This window comes from Schistocerca americana, chromosome 1 (genome assembly GCF_021461395.2).
Source record: "Schistocerca americana isolate TAMUIC-IGC-003095 chromosome 1, iqSchAmer2.1, whole genome shotgun sequence".
Lineage (NCBI taxonomy): Eukaryota > Metazoa > Arthropoda > Insecta > Orthoptera > Acrididae > Schistocerca > Schistocerca americana.
Window position 1 is genome coordinate 552,702,469 of NC_060119.1, and position 20,778 is coordinate 552,723,246.

Below are 20,778 nucleotides of genomic sequence, written 5' to 3' on the forward strand. Positions count from 1 at the left end.
TCCTTCTCAGTCAGCATCACCCACATCTGCATTGCCTTGGTCAAATTTTTGGCATTGTTTCACTATAACTGGACACAGTAATGTACACTACTGGCCATTAAAATTGCTACACCAACAAGAAATGCAGATGATAAACAGGTATTCGTTGGACAAATATATTATACTAGAAGTGACATGTGATTTTCACGCAATTTGGGTGCATAGATCCCGAGATATGAGTACCCAGAACAACCAACCCTGGCCGTAATAACGGCCTTGATACGCCTGGGCATTGAGTCAAACAGAGCTTGGATGGCGTGTGCAGGTACAGCTGCCCATGCAGCTTCAACACGATACCACAGTTCATCAAGAGTAGTGACTGGTGTATTGTGATGAGCCAGTTGTTCGGCCACCATTGACCAGACGTTTTCAATTGGTGAGAGATCTGGAGAATGTGCTTGCCAGGGCAACAGTCGAACATTTTCTGTATCCAGAAAGGTCCATACAGGACCTGCAACATGCGGTCGTGCATTATCCTGTTGAAATGTAGGGTTTTGCAGGGATCGAATGAAGGGTAGAGCCACAGGTCGTAACACATCTGAAATGTAATGTACGCTGTTCAAAGTGCAGTCAATGAGAACAAGAGGTGACCAAGATGTGTAAGCAATGGCACCCCATACCATCATGCCTGGTGATACACCAGTATGGAGACGATGAATACATGCTTCCAATGTGCATTCATAGCGATGTCACCAAACACGGATGTGACCATCATGATGCTGTAAACAGAACCTGGATTCATCTGATAAAATTACGTTTTGCCATTCGTGCACCCAGGTTCGTTGCTGAGTACACCATCGCAGGCACTCCTGGCTGTGATGCAGCGTCAAGGGTAACTGCAGCCATGGTCTCCAAGCTGATAGTCCATGCTGCTGCAAACGTCATCGAACTTATTCGTGCAGATGGTTGTCTTGCAAACGTCCCCATCTGTTGACTCAGGGATCGAGACGTGGCTGCACGATCCGTTACAGCCATGAGGATAAGATGCCTGTCATCTTGACTGCTAGTGATATGAGGCCGTTGGGGTCCAGCATGCCGTTCTGTATTACCCTCCTGAACCCACCGATTCCATATTCTGCTAACAGTCATTGGATCTCGACCAACGCGAGCAGCAATGTCGGGATACGATAAACCGCAATCGCGATAGGCTACAATCCAACCTATATCAAAGTCAGAAACATGATGGTACGCATTTCTCCTCCTCACACGAGGCATCACAACAACATTTCACCAGGCAATGCCAGTCAACTGCTGTTTGTGTATGAGAAATCGGTTAGAAACTTTCCTCATGTCAGCACGTTGTAGGTGTTGCCACCGGTGCAAACCTTGTGTGAGTGCTCTGAAAAGCTAATCATTTGCATATCACAGCATCTTCTTCCTGTTGGTTAAATTTCGCGCGTCATCTTCATGGTGTGGCAATTTTAATGTCCAATAGTGTATATGGCCCATATACCACCAGAATTTCAGGGCAAATCTGTGTGCAGCTTGGACATTTTGTCCCCCAAGAACCATACTGTGTGCTTCAACGTTGAAGTGTATTTATAATTGCTTTGCCAGCTCACTCACACACTGTGGTGTACTTTTATTCACACTGCAACAGAACTGTGTCTGCAGGCCACCCAGAACATGTACCCTCTTTTGACAATGGTCTTAGTTTGCGATGAAAGTCATAACTTACTTTTTGAAGCTCCTACATATGTGATCCATTCCGCTGTTTTTGTATGGAATTGCATAAAACATTCCCTTTTTTCTCTGAGACAGAGATATATTTTGCATTTAGTGCACTGAAAAAATTTGAAACTCTGAAATACAGGCAAACCACATCTGAAACAATTTTTCTGGGTTTTATTCATTATCTCAGGTAGACAGATGTCATGGAAAATCCTCACTGTTGGTAATCACAAAGGCTTTTGTGTTCCAGGGTTTCATTGGCAATGCTTCATCTTTGTCATCGCATTTCTCCTCTCTAATTCTTCACTCTCTTCTTCCTCTTGTATTCTGTCTTGTGAATGCAAAAATATACATCATTGGTAAATGTAGACACAGTGCTACACAGGAAAAATATTGTTGTGAGGAAATAAAGAATCAGTTATTCAATAGCATAGGGTATATTAGCATGTTACAGCTTATTCCAAATGCATTCTAGTTCCAAATTACCAAAAAAGGCATAAATTACCTTTATCTCTCAAAGCCATGATAACACTGTGATATAGAGTTTTCTTCAATCATTTTCTGAAATCTACAGGGAGCTTCCAGAAACAACAAACAAGCAATGTGCAGAAAGCACATGGTGTAAATTACGTAATACAGTTAGGCATAGAAAGTTTAGATATCTGTCTGATCTAGGGAAAAAAAATTGGATGTAGTATATGTGTTATATGGGGACTGAAGAGATTAAGACAGAGGAGGCTGAAAGATGATCTTTATGTTACCACAATTTTTGTTTAGTCAGATTGAAAATTTCAGGAAAATAAACAAATGCTGTGGTTGCTTCCACAAAAAATGTGTTGCACTTTGTAAAATTTATTGCAACCAAGAAATGTATTACTTTCTCCAGCTTCTATAACATGCAATAAACGTTAGGATGAAATTAGAGAAATTTAGATGTATGCATTGGGGATCTCACAGTCTTTCTTCCCATCCATTAATTAGGGCAAGGAGAGCAAAGGGGTGAATGAATCTCATAGCTGTTGTCTTTAGCACAATTCAGTATTATGAAAAAAAGTTTCAGGCTATACTAAATGTACTGGCATCAGATGCTTTACTTTTACATAAATCTGAACACAGTATGCCACATTTTGATATAAGTCATATAATTAAAGATTTTAGTGATGTGTTGTTGCCAGTACTGTGCTACATCTCATGCCTGCTATGGCTGGGAAGTCACTCACACTCCGCGTTCATGGCTAATTGACATATGGGTAGTGTGCAAGAAGTTGTGTTTGCTACTTGGTGGGATGAATGATCATTTAAATACCTTTGTTTGTTCCTTAATTAGTCTAATATTGTCTTCACAAACCCAGTGAGAGTGATACATAGGAGGCTATAGTAGCCTTCAAAATTCTTTGCTTAATACTGGGTATTGCAACATTGTAATTAGGCTTTTAAAGATAGCTGGCATCTCTCTTCCAGGCACCTGCCAATTCAGATTTTTCAGTGTCCACATGACACTTGCTCATGAACTTCAGAAACTTTTGATCATTCATGCAACCTTTGTATAAGTTCAATACATCCTACTAGTTATATTCGATAAAGGTTCCAGTTATAACATCAAGTTTAACAAATATATTTCAAGGACGACGCAATACATGAAAGTCACAGATCAAGTAAACAAAGTAAGATGGGTGTACACTTTAACAGTCAAATCAGAACTGAGTCTGAGTCTAGCGGCCACTGGCTGGTTGGCTGCTAAGGTGGCACTGCTGCTGCATGGTTGGCAGACAGCGCCGCATGTAGAGGATGCACGTAACTGTGCAGCAGCACTCTGAAAGATCGGCGAGTCACAACAATTTTCCCCCCTTTGAAGTTTTTGCACATGTCTTGATGGAGGTGGCCTGTAGATTGCTAATGTCCATAGGTGTTGTTTGGCTGGCTGTAAAGTCTCGAGGAGGAGGCTTCCTGTACGGACGGAAGTGTCCCCGATGATAACGGATCGAAATGACAGGAGACGTGGGGGTCACATCTGCTGGGGCCCTGTGCACCAGTCTGCCCATTGTGGCAAGTCCGTTTGTTATAACAGGAGACATGGGCGATGTGTCCGCGTCTGTAGAAGAAGGAGGTGAGTAGAGTTGTTCCGACAGATGGTGGTCATCTGGTTCCTGCATGAGCACATCTCCTGTTGGCGGCAGTTCTTGTGCTGGCACCAAGATGATTGTGAGAGGACTGTGTTGTGAGTAATGAGAAATTTTAGGATCCCGAGCATCAGGTAGAGTTGAAGGTGGTGTAGGGGCATCCGGAACAGGCGTTGCCAGCACACGAGGCCGAAGCTGGTCCGAATGATGCACTGCAACACCCGTGTCCGTCTGGATTTCATACAGGCATTGGCCACGGTGTCGTAAGATGCGGCCAGGACTTCATTTTGGCCGCCTGCCATATCCCCATACCCATACAAGGTCACTGGCTGTGAACTGGCCAAGCGAGGGCACCCACAGCCGTGAGGTGGAAGGCCGCAGAATTTGAAGTAGCGTGCGGGGTTGTCGGCCATGTAAGAGCTCAGCCGGGCTGTGGTCGCCCATGGGGGTGAAATGGTAAGAAGCCAAAAATTGGAGAAGCGCATCATCATCAGCAGCAGCAGAAGTAGTCAGGAGTTTCCTCATCTGAGCCTTAAATGTGCGGACCAGTCATTCAACCTCACCGTTTGGCTGTGGATGGAACAGAGGGGCCGTGACGTGCATGACGCCATGATGGGCACAAAAATCTGCAAAATCGGAAGAGGCAAATTGTGGACGATTATCAGTAACAAGAGTAGAGGGAAGGCCTTCCAAAGAGAAAATGTGAGCTAGAGCATTTGTGGTTGCCGCGGTGGTAGGAGATGTGCAATGGACAATGAAAGGAAAGTTAGAGTAGGCGTCAATAACGCAAAGCCAATAAGTACCTAAAAAGGTCCTGCAAAGTCAGCATGAAAATGCTCCCAAAGCTTCTCAGGCGAAGGCCATGGTGACAAAGATGACTTCGGGGCGGCGGCCTGTGATGCATAAGGGCCGCAGGCAGCGACCACGTGTGTGATTTCCGAGTCGATACCAGGCCAGTACACATGACGGCGCACCGGAGATTTTGTGCGAGAGACACCCGAGTGCCCTTGGTGAAGGAGGTGCAAGGCTGCAGCACACAAAGACGCAGGTACCACAACACGCAGCGAAGCATTTTCGGTGGAAAGGAGGATAACACCATCCCTAGACATGAGGCGGTAACGCAAAGCGTAGTAGTTCCGCAATGGATCAGAAGTCTTAGCGGACGGATGATCTGGCCAACCCTTCTGAATACAGCGTAAAACCCGGGAGAGGGTAGGATCAGAACCTGTAGCAGCCGCCAGCCAGTCCCCGGTGATGGGGAACCCGTCCACAATCTACTGCTCGGCAACATCCAGGTGGAAACACAAAAGTTCGTCCCTATCGAATGCCAGATCAGGACCCATGGGAAGGCGAGACAGTGCATCAGCATTCGCATGTTGAGCCGTCGGCCGGAAATGAATCTCATAATTGAAACGAGACAAGTAAAGAGCCCAATGCTGGAGGTGGTGTGCGGCCTTGTCGGGAAGTGACGTTGATGGATGAAACAAGGAAACAAGTGGTTTGTGATCCGTAACAAGATGAAATTTGGATCCATACAGAAAAACACCAAACTTATGAAGAGCATAAATAATGGCCAAAGCTTCTTTTTCAATTAGAGAATACTTTCGTTGGGCATCCGTGAGCGTTTTGGAGGCATAAGTAATGGGTTGTTCAGAACCATCAGAAAAACAGTGTGCAAGGACTGCACCTACCACGAATTGAGAAGCGTCCGTGGCAAGAACAAGATGTTGGCCAGGTCGATAAGTAGCCAGGCACGGGGTCTGTTTCAGCATAGTCTTCAATTTCTGGAAAGCCGCATTGTATGACGCGGACCAGCGAAAAGCCACGTTTTTATGCAACAGCCACGGCTGAGCCACCGAAGCAGCAGACAGTAAAAACCTGTGATAGTATGCTATTTTCCCCAAGAAGGCCTGCAGTTCATTAACAGATGTAGGGCGAGGAAGGGCATCGATCGCAGCAACAGTTTGCTGAAGCGGACGAATACCATCCCGAGAGAGTTGAAACCCTAAGTACGTGATAGATGCCTGAAAAAAATTTTGATTTCTGAAGATTACACTTAAGACTGGCAGTCTGTAAGACATGAAAAAGTGTGTGGAGATTCTAAAGATATTCTTCAGTGGTGGAACCAGTGACAACAATGTCGTCCATGCAAATTATATACCCAGGGACAGTGAGCAATAATTGTTCCAAGAATCGCTGAAAGAGAGCAGGGGCACTAGCAACCCCGAATGGCAATCATTGGTACTGATCGAGGCTGAAAGGCGTGTTAAGGACCAGAAACTGCCGGGAAGCAGCGTCAAGAGGAAGTTGATGATAAGCTTCTGACAGGTCAAGTTCAGAAAAATACTGGCCTCTAGCAAGTTTAGTGAACAATTCTTCAGGTCGAGGCATATGGTAAGTGTCGATGAGGCATTGAGCATTTAGAGTGTCTTTGAAATCGCCACAGAGATGAATATCACCATTCGGCTTAGCAACAACAATGACAGGAGAGGACCGCTCACTGGAAGTGACAGGAAGCAAGACCCCTGAAGCAGTGAGACGATCCAGCTCCTGTTTGACCTGATCACGAAGGGCGACAGGAATGGGCCAAGCCCAAAGAAACTTAGGCCGAGCAGTCGGTTTGAGCGTGATATGAGCTTCAAAGTCGTTTGCACTGCCTAACCCAGGAGAAAAAAGGGACAAAAATGTCATTGACAAGGAATCCAATTGAGCATAAGGAATAGCATCAGAGACGATATTGACAGAGTCATCTATGGAGAACCCAAAAACGCGAAAGGCATCGAAACGAAAAAGATTCTCCACGTTACTATGGTCGACCACAAATATGGGAACAGTGCGAATGACAGATTTGTAAGATACCTCAGCATCAAATTGTCTTAAGAGAGAAATCTTCAGTTTATTGTAAGACCGTAATTGCCTAGTGACAGGTGACAGGATTGGAAAACCCAACTGAAGATACATCTGAGAATTGATGATAGTGGCAGCAGAACCAGTATCCACCTGCATGTGAACATCCCGACCAAGTATTTGGACAGTGAGGAATAACTTCCCTGAAAGGGAAGAAGTACAATTGACAGACAACACTGAAGCAGAATCAGCGTCATGTGCATGAACATCAGGTATGCGGTCAGATTTGCAAACGGATGACACATGACCCTTCTTTTTACATTTGTGACACACGCCCCAACGTTGGGGACAATCCTCTTGTGAATGTTTCATAAAACACTGCGGACATGAAGGAAGTTGCCGTGGGGTTTGCTGCAGTTTCTTAGAGGTTTGTTTATGGTTAGGCCAAGGCTGCACTTGGGAGCATACTGCGGTCACGTCGGACAGCAGGGACACGCCGCACGCGTGAATGGCATTGGATGTGAATTTCTTGACCTCCACTATATGGTGCAGAATTGTAGTGTTCCCCCTTATGTACTACACACAGGGAGCAGCTACTACAGTGGTGGAGAACATGTGTCATGCAAATGGGGATTTTTAGGTTAGAGAAACACTCTTTTGAAATCAGGAATGAATTGTTTATCAAAACTGAATTTACAATAGCCACAAAATTCTGTGTGTGCTCATATATTAGTTATAGAAATGGTTAATATGACATTAGTAACCTGCAGGAGCATCCAAGGAAGGCTCTCAGAATTATTATTGTTTATTGGAGTTTATAATGTCCAGATGGTATTAACAACAGAAAGTTTGTTGAAACCAGCAGTGGATTGTGGTAAAATCCTATGCACATATAGGAATATTTATCATAAGCACACGTTAATGACCATTAGTGGTGGTGTATTTCTTGCAGTAAAGAGCCCAATAATATCTAGTGAGGTTACCACAATATATGAATGTGAATCAATCTGGGTGAAGTTAAGCATCAAACGTGAGTCAAAAATAGTAATTTGATGTTTTATAGACCACCTGGGTCAGGAGCTGTAGTACTAGAGGGCTTCAGAGAGAAACAACTAGCACAATATTATTGTTAATAACTTTTCTCATCATATTGTTGTAATGGAGAGTGTTAGATGGGGGCGGGAGCGGGGGGGGGGGGGGGGGGCAGACTTCATCTTGCCAGAGATCATTGATTGGGAAAATCATGTTAGGGATTTGCATGACATGATTCTCCAAGTCTTGTCCAAATATTACGTCAAGCATATGGAGAACCAAGTCATGAAGGAAATGTCTTAGACTTCCTAGCAACATACAGACCTTAACTAATTGGATCGCTTAACACTGAAGAAGGTATCAGTGATCATAAGGCTGTAATGGCAACAATGACCATGGGTCTTACGAGGAATATTCAGAAAAGTAAGTAAATATTTTTGCTCAGCAGGAGTGACAGGATACCAACTGCAAAGTATATGAGTAGTCAGCATCAAATATTCAGTCATGAGGACAAATATGTGGAGCACTATTGTTCAATATGCATTAGAAAGGTATGTTCCAAGCCGGGTCTTGAAAAATGGGAAAGACCCATCATGGTCTAATAGGCATGTTAGAAAACTGCTATGTAAACAAAGAACTTTCACCAGATTCTAGAGAAGTCGGAATCCAAACAAAGGTAGAACAAAGTGAAAATGAGTGTAAGGAAAGCAATGAGAGAAGAGTTCAGTGACTTGGAAAGTAAAATTTTGTCAATCAGTCTGACAAAAAATCCTAATAGGTTTTGCTCTTACACAGAATCAGTAAGCAGTTCGAAATTCTTGATTCATTATCTCAGTGACCACACTGTCACTGAAATGGAAGATAACAGAGAGAAGGCCAGAAACTGAATTCAGGTGTTTTGGAATTATTTCAGTTTGGAAGATTGTGACACAGTCCCTCGTTTCAGTCATTGTATGACAGGCAAATTGCAGATATTGAGATAACTGATCACAGAATGGAAAAGCAAGGACATTCACTTAGTTCTTGAAAGGTATCAGGACCAGATGAGACAGATGCAAAAGAACTTGCTCCGCTTCTAACAGCAGATTACTATAGATCGCTGAAGCATCAAATGGTACCTAGCAACTGGAAAAATATGCAGTCATTCTCATTTTAAAGAAGGGCCATGGGACAGATACACATAATTATAGGCATATATTGTTGATATCAAACTGTTGTAAAATTATGGAACATGTTTATGGCTCAAGAACTATGACTTATTGGAGAATGAAAATTTCCTGTATAAAAATCAACCTGGATTCTGCAAACAGAGACCTTTGAAACTCAGCTCACCCTGTTCCACCAAGAGATCTGTAGCGCTGCAGCCAATGGTACTCAGGTTGACATTGTGTTCCTTAACTTCAGGAAGGCATTTGACACTATCCCACATTTCCAGTTATTGAAAAAAATATGAGTATCATACTAGATTAGTGGCTGGATTGAAGACTTCCTTGCAGATAGAATTTGACACATTACCCTTAGTGGAACAATATCCACGTATGTAAAGGTAATTTCTGGAGTATATCAAGGAAGTGTGATAGGACTGTTGGTGTTTACAGTGTACATTAGTGATCTAGTAGAAAGTGTTGGAAGCTCTTTAATACTGTTTGCAGATGAAGCAATTATCTAAAAGAAAGTAACAATGCCAGAAGATAGTATCAATTTTTAGAATGATGTGCAGTGGACTGGTGAATTGTGGAGGCTTTGAGGCTTTGGCAGTTTATCCTGAATGTAAATAAATGTGACATATTATGCATATGTATGAAAAGAAATGTACTTCTGTAAAACAGCACTATAGATTACAAATTGCTGGAAACAGTGTTGAATGTAAAATATATAGGAGTAACTGTCAGGAATGACATTAAGTGGAATGACCAAATGGAACAAATAGTAGGAAAAGTAGAAGTCAGACTGAGGCTCATAGGAAGAATCTTAAGGAAATGTTACTCATGCATGAATAAAATGTCTTATAAGCTGCTTGTTTGACTGATTCTTGAGTATTGTTCATCAGGCTGGAATCCCTATCTGATAGGACTAATAGAAGACATACAAAAGATCCAAAAAAGAACAGCACATTTCTTAATGAGATCATTTAGTCAGTCTGAGAGCATTTCAGAGATGCTCAACAAACATCAGTGGCGGACATTACAAGATGTGTTGTGCACCTCAGAGAGGTTTACTATTAAAATTTTGAGACAGCGCTTTCCAGGGAAGCTCGTGATAGGGCAAGCTATTACTTTCTCCTGAACACATCTCATTAAAAAAAAAAAAAAAAAAAAAAAAACCCTCATAAAATATTTTTTCAAACCAAAATTTGTTTCTACAAGAAAGATTTTCTTAAATTATTTTTCTGTTTAGTTTTCACTATTGTTCAGACATTTATCATAGTGGGAAACCAATTTTGCTATGCCCTCTTCCAAGAATGGTGCCACCAGTGAAGAATCCACAACTGAACACTATTTTTTGTATTGTTTTCTGCTTGTTTAGGCCCTTGCCAGAGGTGAAACAGTCACTGTGGTTTGATACTGTGAAACACTGAGAAAACTTCAGAGTGTAATTCAAAACAAAGGGTGTGAAATGCACAGTCAAGGCATTGTGTTCTTTCATGACAATACACTTCCCCATTCTACTGGTGCACTCAAAACCTTATTTGATCATTTTAGATTAGATTAGATTTACTTTCATTCCAATTGATCCGTAGTGAGGAGATCCTCCAGGATGTGGAACATGTCAGAAAAACAACAATACATGACAAATATTTAAACTAAAACAAATAAGCTAATGTACCATTCCACAGGTCCCAAGTGGAATGATCGTCATTTTTTAATGAACACTAAGAGTCATTTTACAAATACTATTGCACTGAATTTAAAATAAAAAAGTTTTATATTTATTTATAAGGTAAGAAACATGTAATACAACTACTGTAATACTTATTTACAATGAACACATTACTGCACTGAAATGGTGCAGAAGTTAGATTATACTTACACACACACACACACACACACACACACACAAATTTTCAGTGAACACATTACTGCACTGAAATTGTGCAGAAGTTATGTTGTACTTATATACAAATCAGTTGGTTTTCCTCAGAAATTCATCAATGGAGTAGAAGGAGTTGGCCACCAATAAATCCTTTAGGCTTCTCTTAAACTGAATTTCATTGGTTGTTAAGCTTTTTATGGCTGCTGGCAAGTTATTGAAAATGTGTGTTCCTGAATAATGCACACCTTTTTGTACAAGACTAAGTGACTTTAAATCCTTGTGAAGATTATTCTTATTTCTAGTATTGATTCCATGAATTGAGCTGTTGGTTTGAAAAAGTGATATATTTTTAATGACAAATTTCATTAAGGAATAAATATATTGGGAAGCTGTAGTTAGTATCCCTAGTTCCCTAAACAGGCTTCTGCAGGATGTTCTTGAGTTCACACCACATATAATTCTTACTGCACGTTTTTGTGCCCGGAAAACTTTAGCTTGGCTTGATGAATTACCCCAGAAAATAATCCCATATGACATTATGGAATGAAAGTAAGCATAGTATGCCAGCTTTTTCATTTTTATATCCCCTATGTCTGACAAAATTCGCATTGCAAACAGAGATTTGTTAAGACGCTTCAGCAGTTCTGTGGTGTGCTCCTCCCAGTAGGAGCAGGTCAACACCTGCCATATGGCCTCAGTGTAGCACCTTCTGAGTACCACTTGTTCTTGAACTTGAGCATGATTTTGGAAGAAGTTGCTTTGACTGCAATTACAACACAAAAAATACTTTTCTATGTCCTCTTCTTAGAAAGATGATGCCAGTGAAGACAGTACTGGCAACACAATGTGTTCAGCAGTAGATGTCTTCACTGGCAGCATCTTTCTTGAAGAGGCCATAGAAAAGAAGGTCTCCCACTATGACAGATGTCCAAATGATGGTGACTATTATGTAGAAAAATAGTCCAATAAATGACCTTTCTTGTAAAAATAAATTTTGGTTTGAAAAAATGTTTTCATGAGTTTTATCCAAAATGGTACCTACGTTCCAGACATGTCTCATAATAATAGATTATAAAATTGAGGGTTCTATATCCAGAACATTAGAAGGAAGCAGTCATTAAAGTTTGTTATGTAAGTTAAGATGCAAAAGCTGAACTGTAATCAGAGATGAAAGCAAGATATTGGTGGAAAAAGTGACAATAATGGGACAAGGAAAGAGTAAAAGGAAGGAAATAAATTTTGAAAGTAAGAAGAAAATGCAAGCAAGAAAACAGGGAGATGATGCTGATGTAAAGACAAATCAAAAACCAAACAGAAAAAGCAAATACAAGAAAAATGTAGAGATAAGGTTGCGTAAAAAGTGCAGAATAGTACCAGCATAATTAGAAAGCACTTGAATAGTGAGAATCAGATATGTGGTAGAGTGATATCCATTTATTCATTGTGTTGCATTGTGTTACATAAACAAGAAGAACCCTCATGGATGTGAAAAGAGATAATATATAGACTGATAAAAGAGAAACAACTTTTAGAAACTGTATCTGTATGCTGCTTAACAATATCCACTGCACTGCTTACTGCTATTTGTAATTATGCCAGCTAAATATAACCCAGTACATTACATGGGAAGTCACTACTCTGGAAAAAACTCTGTCATTTCCTGTTTAATGTTACTGAGGAATTAACAACATTGTTTTCCTTCAAAGTAATGCTTAGATTAAGTTTAACAAGCATAATGACAAATAGTATTAAGCATTATACTGATATTCTTTTGTCAATGTATATATTGACATGTTCCACAGCTCTGAAGATTTTTTTCCTTCTTACTGGGATACACATAATACAGCTTCCACCTTCAGAGTTCAGTTAAACAAGGTGAAGAAAAATGGACTACCTTTACAAAGCGAAGTAAGCTGACTGGAACAGCAACTTTTTAATGATGATACATGCTAATACAATACTACATGGAAAGATGCAAGTAACTGTATGAAATTGATCTGCAGATGAAACTGGTGGAAAGCACAGTTGCAGATAGAAATTTGTGTTCTGATAAGTACTTCTCAGTAAGAAAGATTAGACTAATGAAATACTATTTGTATAAAAGAAAAATTTGTCGAGATCAAATACACAATTATGTCAGCAGCAATTAGAGTGAAGCTTGATTTGAGTGATGAAAACAATGAAGAGAAAATTGAGTGATGAAAACAATGAAGAGAAAAGTTTGTTTTGGGTTGAGGGGTGGAGGGGGTGGCGAGGGGGGAGGGGGGGGGGGGGGAAGGAGAGCAGAAAACTCTATGCGAAGAAAAAAGACAAGACAGAATTTACAAATCTAGGAAGAGTGCAGCAAAGAAGAGGAAAGGACAGTAATCAACATGAAGGACATCCAAATAAGTTCAGAAATAAACAAAGAAGTAATGGAAATACTGAAAAGCTAGGGAATGACAGCTATAGTTGAAGGTAGGTGAGGAAAACTGAAAGTATTCCTTCTATATATTGTGCACGAATTGTAAAATGATACTAAAATTGTAATTAGACTGGTGAAGGCAAAGTAAAAACATGTATTGTTACAATTGTTTGATAAAGGTGCTAAAGAAAGTTTGTTATTCTATTTGATTGCATGGGAAAGTCATTTTAAAACAAACAAGAACGAGAACATAAAACATCAGCACAATCTACTCTACAGCACATAACTTTGTGACATTATAATCAATTTTACATATAGAACAATACAATTAGATAGGGTGCAGATAGTAAACATATCTCCATACCTGCATTTAATGTATTTAGTTGTTGGTCAGCTAATTCAGAAATTCATTCTTTAAAATCTGCTTCATGTACATAAAGGAAGACATATTTTACATACTACATCACCTATGTGCCTTAATTTAAGATATGTATCAAAAGAACTGAGTGATGTGGCACAGTGTTTAGCATAGTGGAGTCGCATTCGGGAGGTTGATGGTTCAAACCTGCATACAGCCATCCTGATTTAGGTTTTTCTTGATTTCCCTAAATCACTTCAGACACATTCCAGGATGGATCGTGTGAAAGGGCATGGCCGACTTCCTTCCCCATCCTTCCATAATGAGATGGGACCAGTGACCTTGCTGTTTTGTGCCCTCCCCAAAACCAGCCAACCAATGTAGACCTACTTGCCTTCAGTGTTGCTGATAGGCACACATAAAAACAGAAGTGATGCACTTTGTAGCTGTCAGAACTATTAGTTTCTTCCTCTGGGAAGAGAGAGGGAAACATCTGGGAAGTTTAAAAAGAAAGGGCACGTCACTCAGACCCGAGGATGCGAAAGAGAAACCCGCATGCAGTGAACATGAGGATAGATGAGCCTTTCCTTTGTAATGTTCCCCTCCCACAGGCAGGAACTATTAGTTCTGAAAGCTAGGATGTGCATAACCTTTACTCTTATACACATCCATTGGAAATACTGCACAATTCACTTCCTGAAGCAATTACTGACCATCAGTTCTGTCTCATAATTCATTAAGATGTGAAGTAATTCATATCCACTAACACAGCAATTATTAAGATGTAGTCAATCTGTAGTACCAAAGCACTATTACTGTAACAAAGAGTTATTGTTCTTTTTTAATATCATAGATAAATAATAAATAGTAGCTGCTACAACCCCCATACTATTTCATATAATCAAACAATGGAAAATCCAGGATGGAATGTAACAATATATTCTCTAATATTGTTACATAGTGGTTTCAGTTGCCTGAGACTGCAGACGTGTGTGCGAGTTGCTTTTGTGTGTGTGTGTGTGTGTGTGTGTGTGTGTGTGTGTGTGTGTGTGTGTGTGTGTGTGTGTTGTTGACAAAGGCCTTAATGGCCAAATGCTGTAATTGTGTGAATCTTTTTGTTGTGCCTATTGTGACTCAGCACTTCCACTATTTCATATAATAAATTTCTTCTTTTTTTCAGATAAGAGGCCCTACTGACACATCAAATTTTGATTCATATCCAAAGGATTTAGACATCCCTCCAGATGAATTTTCAAATTGGGATTTGGATTTCTGATATTTCTATGGGTAGTATTAATGCAGCATTTACAAAATGGGCCAAAGTGCTTGCATCTTGCTGTAAAACAAAGTATTTCCCCTTTGCAGCAAGCTAAGCGGAAATGCTATGTTGATATGAATCTAAAAGAGTATTTTTATTGCCATTATTTTCAAACACAAATAACTGAACACCAAATACTTAGCTTATTGAAATGAAAATGTGGTGTATGTGAGATGCTCTGGATTTTTATGTCTGAATGTGTGTTTTACCTAGTAAACATAACTGATTGAAAGTCAGAACCTGTGTACACTACTCCAGATATTAATTTAAAAATTTAACAGTTTATATTTTTGAGAATTTTTGGAAGTGTAACCATAACATCACTTTTAATTTTCAATAATTGTAAAATGTTTTGTAAATATGTAAATAATTTCAAGCTCTAACTTTTTGCACTGCCAAACAGTATTGATAACAAAACCATATAATTCCAAAGGAAAATGATCACTATAAAAAACCACTACAATTTTGTGTAAAGCAGATGATGAAAAACAGAGTTAAACAAGTGTCCACAAGAAAATAATGGTCTATTTTATGATAAATGCCAGTTTCTTATGAAGTTATTTCTCACTGAAAAGAAACACTTGAAGTTGATAGTCTCCAATCTATCTGTTTGAAATTAAATAAATATCTGAAAAACATATGACTGTATTGGTTCATACGTAAAATGATTTTCATTGCTGTTTATCAAGATTACCTTTATTGTTTTTAATCATGAGCTTTTATGTTTTTACTTTCTCATCAGTGCTATTACCTTGCTATTTTTTAAATATCTGGAGCTGATATTAACATAAAATCTATCAGAAGTAAAAGATATCTTTTCAGAAACTGACTGTCAGATGTAAATTTTCCTCAGATGTTTTCTTTTGATTATATATATCACATTTCCTGTGTTACACATTTGAAATCATAACTAGCAAGTTCCTTAAAAACTGTACTAATCATTATTATCCTCTGTGCCACCTATTATGTGACAGTCATAACTGTACTGTGACATTGGTAATAGAGGGCGAATAGTCCTGAAATAGTCATGAGATCTTTCTGTGCAAATAAATAAACCATGAAAACTGTACTAAAGCAGGCAAGTTTATAATAACAAAGTCATTTCAAAAAGAGAAATGCAACACTAATACACAGAAAGTGTTAATGGTAATGTTTTGTGATAGTTGCAAAGGTGTGAATTTAATTTATTATAATGTCAGCAAAAGTAATGAAAGGTGCAACAATGGGAAAAACATCTCTCAATATATACAGATAGCATTTTTACCTCCTTGATCTGAATTTTGCCTCTTTAAATGAATTTGAAATTGCTAGTGTTACACATTTTATTGCTAGTAATATTAATTTCAGAAGCCCTTATAATAAGGTCATGAGTATGCCATTGATGCATCTCAATTCCTCCTCTTGCCCACAGTTATTTTATGTTATGTCTTATAATAGTTTTTTTGCTACATGGTTTGTGCTTTTTATTTAGTTAGTAGTATCAGCCAGTAATCTGACTGTGTAAAGCACCTTCCTGATTATGTACACATCTTTTTAATTAGTGCTTTAATGATTAATTTATCATTGTGCTACAATCTTCTCAATAAATCTGGAGTTTGGCTAGAGTGGAAAAGAATAATCAGAATGATTTCCATTTTATAATGCAATAATTCTGGAAACCACATTAAATATAATTGTACCAGTAATGTCACAACAGTGACTGAAGGGATATTCTTAATAACTTTTCTTCTGTCCCAGAACTATTCTTACTTTCAGAGCATGATGCTCTTCAGAATACAAACTTATATTTTACAAAAAGAGTTCATATTTTTTGTATTGCCATTGTCCAATTAATTACTAAATGGCAATTTTTTCAAGTAAATAATATTTTCTTTAAGCACAAAGGTTTTGTTAATACAAACTATAGGGCAATATAACATTTAAGCTTTAAAAATATTGTTTAGTTTAGTGCAACTTTATGAAATGTCCTCATCTGTTCTTGTAGATCTGGACTTAACATCACTAACAATGTTAGTATCAATTCATTAGTAACAATTGTTGCCATTTGTTGAAGTGGTTGATACATTAAAAAAACAAAAAGTGTCCTTCAGTATAAAAAAAATGTATCATTTTTACAAATGTAAAATAAAATATAAGAAATATATTTTTAATCTTAAAATTCTTGTGTTTTGTCATTATTTATTAACTATAAATAGCACTTACCAGCTAATCTACTGCCCTGTTTGTATAAAAATTTCATCAAGGGCACATACATGATACTTCTTGTGATCACAGACAGAGATATACAATTAAATTACATGGAAAAATTTCTTATAACAGCTTGAAAAGTGACAAAAAATCATGTCATGCACATGAAAGGATGAGTGAACCTTAAACTGGATAACCAGTTTCTGTAAAGGATCAGAAAAAATTATACGAAGAGAATGGTGTTTAGAAGTTTTAAATTTCTAAAGACATTCTTCAACCATGGCCTAAGAGAGAAACTGTAGACTGTAGAGCAATAAAGGATGTTTAATTACAGAATGAAACACAGGAGACCAGAAAACCTGATAACTGAAGTGTGATAAAAGAATTTTAGCAAGTCATTGCTATGGGCATACGAACTTAAAGTACCATAAATAAATAAATAAAATGAAAAGAAGAATTAGCCAAGGCAATCACAGAAAACGAAAGACTACAGAAAATAGTACCTCAAAAGTCCAGAGAAATAACTCAAACAAGGGAGAATAGCAAACAGAGAAAACCAACATGCAAACAATAAAATGAAAGAAGACAGGAAATGAGAGAGATGGAGATGAAACATGGATAAAAAATAATGTTACACAGCATACTGGCAGAAATATGTATGATGGAAACTGATAAAATCTAATAAAAATACTGAACATCAATTTAAACCCAGTGGTGGCAGAAAAACTCTTGTCATGGAAAAAATTCCCCCTTGATGAGTTATAACACACTGTTCCTGAAAAGAAAATGGCTGCTGATAATGCATAGTGATCCAGGTGCCTTGTTATTCTACAGAACATTCTGCACAAAAAGATATTGTCTTTTGCTACTATAGATCTGTATCTAAACCCATTTATACTGACAACTTTTTGTATGTCATTCTTATGTGGTAAGAACAGATTGGTGTTGGTGTTGAATATGTCTCAGCTCACAAATGTCTCTCCTGTTACTGAATTAGGTCTTACCAATGATTATGCTGGAATAGTGATTGTTGATGGTAAGTAAAAGAGTAAATTTTGGAGTGGAAGCAGTTATAAAAGTATGGATTATGTGACAAAAAATTAATTGAGAAATGTCTCACCACCACATTTTAAGCATTCCTGGAGTTAAACAAGGAAGACAAACACGAAAATGGCAGCCAGGACATCTAAGTAAATTAATGAATACTTATTAATATTAAACTCTGATATCATCAACTGAAATACACAATATTGATTATTTAGTACACTGATTTCAGTCCTACTTTTGAAGAACTCTGCCTCATTACTTGGCAGTAAATCTAGTAAGTATGTTCCCGTGTTGATGCAGGCTGCAATATCAAAAGAATCTCTAACTTCTGGAGTGTTCTATAATTCATTTCATTCTCTTTTGTGATTATCAAAGCTTTTTTTGTCCATATTTAGTGTCTTTTTTTCTCCTGACCCCTCTTTCCCTAGTCTTGAATCTATTCCACAAACTTTAAATGTATTTAGTTCTGGTGAATCTGCCAGGTTGAATGGCTGTAGTCTATAAAATTCTACTGTTCCTAAAGTTTCATCCAAAGCTGTGTTAATCATATTTCAGAGGTGCTCTTGGATCTGTTGAGTGTTGCTGACTGATGGGTTAGATTTTGGAGAGTGACTTAAATATAATGAAAAAGAGGCATGCCCAGCAAAGAAAATGCTTGTGAAATAAAAGTTTAATTATTGGACTGTTGTCTGTCAAAGCTAAAACTTGTACCAAATAAGGGAAGGGCAATCACTGACCTATAGTACACTGATGTGTGGAGCATAGAAACGCATAACAGAAAACAGTAGTCTATTGAACTCTTTCTCTTTTTCTAACAAAAGTTCACACATTCACACATACAGACACCCACATGTTTGTGTATGTGAATGAATGTACTTTTTCTAGAAGAAGAGCAAGAGCTCAAAAGCTAGTGTGAATAATGTTTTTTGTTATGCGTTTCTTTGCTCCACACATCAGTGGCTTCTTCTTTTCTGATAAAACTGACTTCATGTTTATATATTTTGAAGGCTTCTCTACATAGCTACAGATAATAGTTCATCACTGCAAATTTTGGTTTTGGAAATCATCATCTCATGGTATACTAATTGAAGAACATACTGTGCCACTGTTGATTATTTTTACTGTCCCTAGTTAACAAATATTTTTGTGCCCTTCAGGTGCATTTTATGTCTCTCTTTGTAGTTTCAATGTGGACCTTATCAGAGACTTAAATAACCCACATGCCAACAGAGGACTATGTTTATTCTTATATACCTGAGGATTTGTTGACTTAATTTCTTTGTTGGTCTAAAAATGGGCCTGATGTTATGTTTCTGTAAAATCTTACTGATCTCATCAGTTTTGCATTTCTTTGATCAGTCATGTTTTTAAGAAAAGGGAGAGACACTGTATTCTTCTATCACTGTTTTTCATCCTTGTCCTTCAGCCTACTTTTATTTAGTCACAGAACTCTATTTTCTTATTTTCCTGAATAGTCATTTTTCTGGAAGCTCCACTTCAGATGTTCTAATTCGGTGTGTATGTATTCTGGTGGGCAATTTTTTTGGCTCTGCCAGCAAGACTTTTAGTGACACCTCTTTTTTGCTATGTATGATGATTGGAGCTCTTATGTAAGTATCTTTTTGAATTCATGGCATTCTCAAGAACTTCATTTTCTGACCTTCCATCAGTTTGTCTCACAACTACAACATTCAAGAAGAATATTCTGTTGTCATTTTTCATTTCCATGGCAAACTGGATTTTTTTATTTATATTATTTATGTAATGAAAGAATTCTTTTAGCGTTATCTACCAGGTGACCAAACCACAGAAGCACCGTCCACAAACGTCATCGAGGTAGTTTCCTATTTGCTTTTTCTATAGCTGACTGTTAGAAATATTCCGTCTAAAAACTAGTGTTCACAGGATCCAGTATGTTACCCATTGCAGCACCATTGACTTGTTTATTGAATGTATTGCCCCATAGGAACTGACTAGAAGTAAGGCAATCCCTGAATTCCTGGGTAAAATGTCTGTTGTACTGTTCAAGATTTAAAACTGGAATCATATTAAATAAAGACACTATGTCAAAGCTTACAAGAACATCTTTAGGCGCTAAAGTCAGCCTTCCCAGTCTCTCAGTGAAATAATATGAGTCTTTTATATATGAGTCAGTTTTCCCAGTGTACAGTTGTAAATGAGTTGCCAAATATCTTGCTTTTTGAGGCACAGGGGAATTGGTGGCAATAACACATGGATCTCACAGGAATATAAATTTTATTGATTTTGACGTAGACCATAAACTCTGGGACACTTTAAAAGGAAAACAGAATCCATGAAATGTAATGCTATATGGACAGTATCTCTACAGAACAGACAGATAAGTTTTATCTCTGACAGAGAACAATTTGATAGTTAAGTTTTATCTTCGATATTACACATGTCTATCATCCCTCTTTTCACAATATTAATGTTGCTCGCCAATATCTGACAGCTGCCTCTATATCTGAGAGTTCATCTTGCCTGATTTCTCTGTGGGGGACCCAGGTACAATTACTGGTACCACCAAGGATTTTTCCTTAATGAGAGGATTGGATGCGTTGCATTCAGCCTCATAATGCCCCTGAGGAGCTACTTGAATGAGAAGTAGCAGCTCCAAGGTCAAGCAAGCTGACTATGGCTGGGAGAGTGGTGCACTGAACCACACACCTCTATGTCATGTCTAGTGATGCTGCTGGAAGAC

General features: G+C 38.3%; 1 protein-coding gene across 2 annotated transcripts in view; it reads left to right on the top strand.

Moving 5' to 3' along the window:
* LOC124606087 (cGMP-dependent protein kinase, isozyme 1) overlaps window positions 1–16,980 on the top strand; it is a 583,031-nt gene extending 566,051 nt beyond the window's left edge. For both annotated transcript variants that reach the window (XM_047138062.1, XM_047138056.1), the window contains exon 12: window positions 14,685–16,980. In XM_047138062.1, coding sequence (XP_046994018.1) covers window positions 14,685–14,780 — 96 coding nt within the window. In that variant the 3' untranslated portion in view covers window positions 14,781–16,980. The remainder of the gene's footprint in view (window positions 1–14,684) is intronic.
* Window positions 16,981–20,778: the final 3,798 nt, after the last annotated feature.